This window comes from Papaver somniferum, chromosome 1, assembly GCF_003573695.1.
Source record: "Papaver somniferum cultivar HN1 chromosome 1, ASM357369v1, whole genome shotgun sequence".
Taxonomy (NCBI): Eukaryota; Viridiplantae; Streptophyta; class Magnoliopsida; order Ranunculales; family Papaveraceae; genus Papaver; species Papaver somniferum.
The window spans coordinates 64,925,439-64,931,267 of NC_039358.1; the positions used below are offsets into that span (position 1 = coordinate 64,925,439).

The window sequence follows — 5,829 nt, forward strand, 5'->3', positions numbered from 1 at the left end:
TTATTATGCAATGGGTTTGGAGATATCTGGAGGCTTGGAGTTGGGCTACTAGTAGAAAACTTCAAAGAAATTTCTCTGATCCCAAGTCATGACTGTATGTTGTTTAGCTGTCTGCTGAATTTTATGTACATTGTGTTTGCAACGACTTTGAGCATCACTCTCATTACAGGAGCATATATATATAAGTCTTTTAATGAGCATCAGGAATATAATATTCTTACAAGTTACAAGCAATGATAAGGAACTTAAAGAGTTCATTTTGCAAAAATGTCATCAAATATTTATATCCCATCAGAGAAAATTCCAGTTCTGAAGCAACAGAACACTGCTTTCTCTAAATCATAGCGAAATAGATCAGCATTTCTGACTCAAAAAGACACTGCTATTGCACATTACCACCTGAATCTTAATCAGACAAGCCAATCAACCTACACTAATGGTCACGTGTTTCAGTGACGTCGATGGTGGTGGTGGAGGATCATAATGATTTTATTTTCCTTTCAACCTAAAACAGTACTCCGGTATCATTCACCACATCGCTATAAAAAGGGAATTGCCAAGTGACGCCTTAAGAGCATAAAAGGAGATGTGTAATCTTTCAGCTAGTCAGTTACCTCTTGCAAAAGACCCAGTTAATGTGGCTACAGTATATTTGATCCCCTGTCTGTCAAATATCCCTACGCAACGCAATTCCTAAAATACTAAGACCAACTAATGCAAGCGATAACATATGATTCCACTGTCTCAACAATTACTGTGTATCCAACACTTTAAAAGGAGAGCGAATTACACTACACCCATACCTCTAAAAGATAGTAGAAACTAATTCTAGTCAGTTCCCTGACAACAAAAGTAAAAGGTTTATGAATATCTATTTACCTTTATGATTAGTTCCAGTGCTCCACCAGCATCTTCACTATCTGCAACAAGTTAATCTCCTAACTAGTCTTCACTTTTAATTCTACAAACTATTTTGTAGAAGTCAGCAACACCTGACGGACTGTAGTCCTAATAAAGCACACCTACCACAACGGAAACGGATCTTGCAAAAAAAACAAAACAATACATTAATCAAGAACTTACATTCCTTCGGTTCTAAATTGTAAGCACGGAATGAGAAAGCAGCCATCCAAGATACAATAATAAGACGTGAATCGATCCAATAAAAATTGGTCCACTTCTGCTATTTATATTTTCAAATTCATGCCTTGTTCCGGAATAGTCACCATCCTCTCCCTTAAGCATAAGCAAATTTCAAACTTCCGATCTTCTATCTCCTTGAATATGATAGTAACTTATAAACTTCTTATGCATCTGGATTCTGATGAAAGTGATAGAAAAATAAATTCCTCCAACTACAGAATCTCTTTTTCAAAAGCCAAAACCTGTTATAGCATACTTACGAAACAACCAAGTGACATGCCAGGACACTGCAAGTTCATGGCCACCATTCAACTGTTGAACAAGAAAACCCGCAGAGTAACATCCAACTTAAAAGGCGAAAATGGGTTCTGCGAATATATCCTACTATATCTTCATCTTTCTGTTCTCTATTGAATATTCCAACATCCAAGATCCATAAATGTGTCTATCTCCAAGAGGCTGGTGGAAGTATTGTTGGCCAAGGCTTCAGGGAAAATGCGAAAGTAAGCCACATCTGACTACGGGAGGAATGATAGGTAGCCAAAAAAGAAGGATGAGAGAGCTGTTGATACCCCTGAGTGCTGATATTGTAAGACCAAACGTTATTCTTGGGACCAAGTACAACCACATTTTGGTCGACTGGGTTGAAACCTAAAAACTGGACTTGTGTAATAGTATCACAGATATATCCACCAGTCAACCGAGACTCGATTTCTGCCAACATGTCATGAGGTATTTCACCCTTGTGTAACAATTTCCATTCCTCGTCGAGCACCCAAACACCCGAAGTCATGTCCATTCTCGTAATTCTACCGTAACAGATCATCCCTTCCGACACCCCAAGACACTGTCTACTATAGTAAAAATCATCATTATCTGGTTCATTCTCTGTTGACTCCACATCAGGCAAGTCAATCAATCTACAATGATTACCGCAACACTCACCATTGCTGCTGTTCTTGAAATTGTAAGCTAGAATCCTGTTTTGCTTTTGGATCCAATACAAAACACCATTATGGGTAACGACATTGTTATAACTGGAGTAATCCCAAGTAATGTCTTTAGGACTTGAAACTTGACGGGTGTTCCATTCACCCGAATCAGAAGAAAAAATTTCAACTTTAAACTGTTTTGCTGGTTCAAACTTGGGTATACGAAAAACCTGGTAACTAGTAGAAATGACTGATGATGAAGAACAAACGTCACAATGGAAACCAGTCACAACCCAATTTTTTTCTCTTGGTGGTGGTGGTGGAGGAAGCGAAACCCATTTCTTAGTGAGTGGATTGCAAACATAATAACTCATCGGATTAAAATTGGTTGTTGTGCAGAGAACCAACCCATTACTTGAACATATAAGGTATAATCCATCTTTTCTGGAATTTAGTCTTTCATACAAGAACCTAAGTGAAAACTCATTTCGATGACCGGTTATAAATCGTGAATGCAACTCAGGACATGCAATTGTAAACTTACTTCTCAGCCGGTAATTATGGGACATAATAGTATAAACTAATCCCCATGGTAGAGACTTATTTAAGCCGTTGAGTTTATACCATTGTCTTAAGAAATTGGGATTTGAGAGAAGAGAAAACCATACCTTTGAAACACAGTGAAATTTGAAGGTATCAATAAGAAGAAGATGAAGTAAAATCTCAAACAAGATATCCTCAGTTAAGTTTTGGGTAACCCTTTGGGGGAGTGAAGAATAATAAGAGCCCTTCAGCTTCATTTTCTTCTTCATTGCGAAATTTGTGTTGAGCAGAGAACTAGGGCAAATGGATGCTCTTGTTCTTACCCTAATTTGAAACAGTGTTGTTCTAGGGGGGAGTTAGGGTTTTTTAATACACCAAGTTTGTTGTACGACATTGCATCAAAATTTTGAGACAGCAGTGTTGTGGAAGTGACACGTGGTTTACCCCTTTGAAAGTTTTCCGACAACTTTTGATCTTGATCATCCGAAAGATAGGAAAACCCAATCTTTTTTTTCTGAGCAGAAAAGGTTATAATTTTATTAATAAAAAGTAAAATAGATTATATAAGTACCTCATTCATTTAGGAAATAGTTTTACTTTCCCTTCCATTATGACATTCCAGGGTGTTGTGAGTTGACTGAATTGTATGAATTTGAACCAGTTTGATGTTGATGTCCATAGGTATATGGTGCTTTTGACTTCATCAATGATCACTTTGACTTCTCTTTCTCTTTTCCCAGCCATTACCCTTTGGTTTCTTTCATTCCATATCACCCATATGATAGCAAATATTAATAAGGGCCATATCTTCCTTCCTTTGTTTCTCCCTCTTCTTTGTTTTCATGCCAGCATTTGATGTTACATGTCTTTGTTTTGGACCCATGTCTGATTGAAGCCTTTAATGAAGTAGTTCCAGATATCTGAAGCATATGAGCAGTGTAAGAAGATGTGAGCAGTTGTTTCCTCCTCCGTTCTACAAAAGTTGCACCTCGAGTTTTGGATGTCACATCTCCTTTTAAGTAAGTTATCTGCAGTAGCAATGACATTTTGTAGCACCATCCACATAAATAATTGTACCTTGGGAGGTACAAATTTGATCCAAATGCTTTTATAAGAGACCTGAGATACCCGAATCAAATATGTTGAGGGGTCTTGCGAACTTAGAGCTTCATAACACTCTTTGCCAGAAAATTTGTCTCCAAATTTGCATGTAACTTCATCTGGATTGGTGTTTAATACTGGAGGGGTTCCAATGTGCATAATTAAGTTTAAAATATCCTGCATTTGCTCCACATATGCATTTCTATTTGAATTGCACATTCGATCTTCCATTGTGAATCATTTGTTGAATGTATCCATCTTTATGAGTAGCTTTTTTATAAGCAGCAGGAAATAATGTCTTCAGGTTGTTAGATCCACTCCATATGTCTAGTCAAAATCTGATTGATGCTCCATTATTGATTTGGAGAGTTGTATGTTGTTCCACAATTTCTCTCGACTGTTGTATACCCTTCCAGAATCCTCTGCCATGAGGAGTAGTCAAAGTTTTAGCCCACAAGTCATTGTCTTCACCTTGTACTTTCTCCCTTATCATCTTTCTCCACAATGCTTGTTTCTCCTTCTTGTATCTCCAGGTCCATTTTGCCAGTAAAGCTTTGTTCGTTAATCTAAGATTTCTTACTCCTAATCCCCCTTTTTTCTTTGAGATGCACACATTTCTCCAAGCTATCCAGTTTATTTTCTTTTTTTTCCGCTGACGAACCCCAGAGAAAATTCCTCATGATTTGAGAGAGTGTCTTTTCTACACACACTGGCATAGGAATGATAAACATGAAATATATTGGCATGGCTGCAAGAGTGCTTTTGATCAAGAACAATCTACCAGCTTTATTGAAAAATTTCCTCCTCCAAGGTGCAAGTCTTTTCTGAACTTTCTCTATGACCACATCCCATATAATTCTTGTGTTACAAGTTGCTCCCACTGGCATTCCTAGGTATTTGATAGGAAGTGTCTCAATAGTGCAACTTAATATCTCTGCACAGTCCTTGACCTTATTATCCGCTCCAATGCTTACTACTGAGTTTTTCTGCAAGTTGACCGGCAATCCAGTTATACCTTCATATATTTGGAGAAATAATACCAAATTTTCTACCTCCTCTTCTCTTGCATCAATGAATACAAGTGTATCATCAGCAAATTGAAGGTGTGTTATCTTGTCTTGATTACTTATATGAAATCCCTTGAACATATTTATCTCCACAACTTTCTTCATTAGTTTGGTGAATATCTCAGCTACCAGAATGAACAAGAATGGAGACAATGGGTCTCCTTGTCTCAATCCTTTTTGTGGACTAAATCTTTCAGTGGATGTTCCATTTAAAATCAAGGAATATTGAGCAGTTGTAATGCACCACCAAATCCATCTCCTCCACTTTAGGATAACGGTTCTGTCAAGCAGAAACTGCCCGCTAATTACATTAGGAGAATTTAGATAACATACTCATGTGTACATATTTTTACGAGCAAACTTCACTATGTTATTAGCTGGTGTATTACACACTCCATTTACAAACGCAACCACACAAGAGGAAAAAATACACCCTAACACTAATATGGGTGAAGAGATTGACATTTTCTTTTCGACAACTATAAAACAGAGTAAAAGCTTCAACCATACCTTTACCATCTGTTTGTACAAGAAATTTGTTACAATTCAGGTGTTGAGCCCATTGCATAACCTCATGTTAGAGCACTGTTAGGTCGAAATCACTGTTGCGAAAGACACAACTACGTATAGCGATAGTAAAATCACTAATGCTAAGCATAACTCTGATGGACTAAACGCTATCGCTTTAACAACATTACAAGAAGCTCGAACGGGTAATATTTCTTATATTTCTTTACCCGTAACTGATGAGGTTTCATTACCTTATATTGTGCATGCACTTAAACAAGAATTGAAGCCTTTTCCCGATCACTTAGAGTATGCATACTTGGGTTATGAAGAAGAGCTTCCTATGATCATTGCAAAGAACCTCGCTGTCGTACAAGAAGAAGGTTTGCTTAGGGTTCTAAAAAAGCACAAAAAGGTCATTGGTTGGACAATTGCTGACATAAAGGCATTAGTCCATATATGTTCATGCATAGAATTCTTATGGAAAATGACATAATACAGTACGTGATGCCTTATCGTAGGCTTAACCCCCCCCC

The 5,829-nt window shown here is 37.4% G+C and overlaps 2 protein-coding genes across 2 annotated transcripts; both read right to left on the bottom strand.

Moving 5' to 3' along the window:
• Window positions 1-1,250: 1,250 nt before the first annotated feature.
• Window positions 1,251-2,957, bottom strand: LOC113289536 (F-box protein At3g26010-like). The gene has a single exon (XM_026538809.1). The coding sequence runs from the start codon at window positions 2,885-2,887 to the stop codon at window positions 1,589-1,591; it is 1,299 nt and encodes a 432-aa protein (XP_026394594.1). The 5' UTR covers window positions 2,888-2,957; the 3' UTR covers window positions 1,251-1,588.
• Window positions 2,958-4,285: 1,328 nt separating this feature from the next.
• LOC113324891 lies at window positions 4,286-4,891 on the bottom strand. The gene has a single exon (XM_026573190.1). The coding sequence runs from the start codon at window positions 4,889-4,891 to the stop codon at window positions 4,286-4,288; it is 606 nt and encodes a 201-aa protein (XP_026428975.1).
• Window positions 4,892-5,829: the final 938 nt, after the last annotated feature.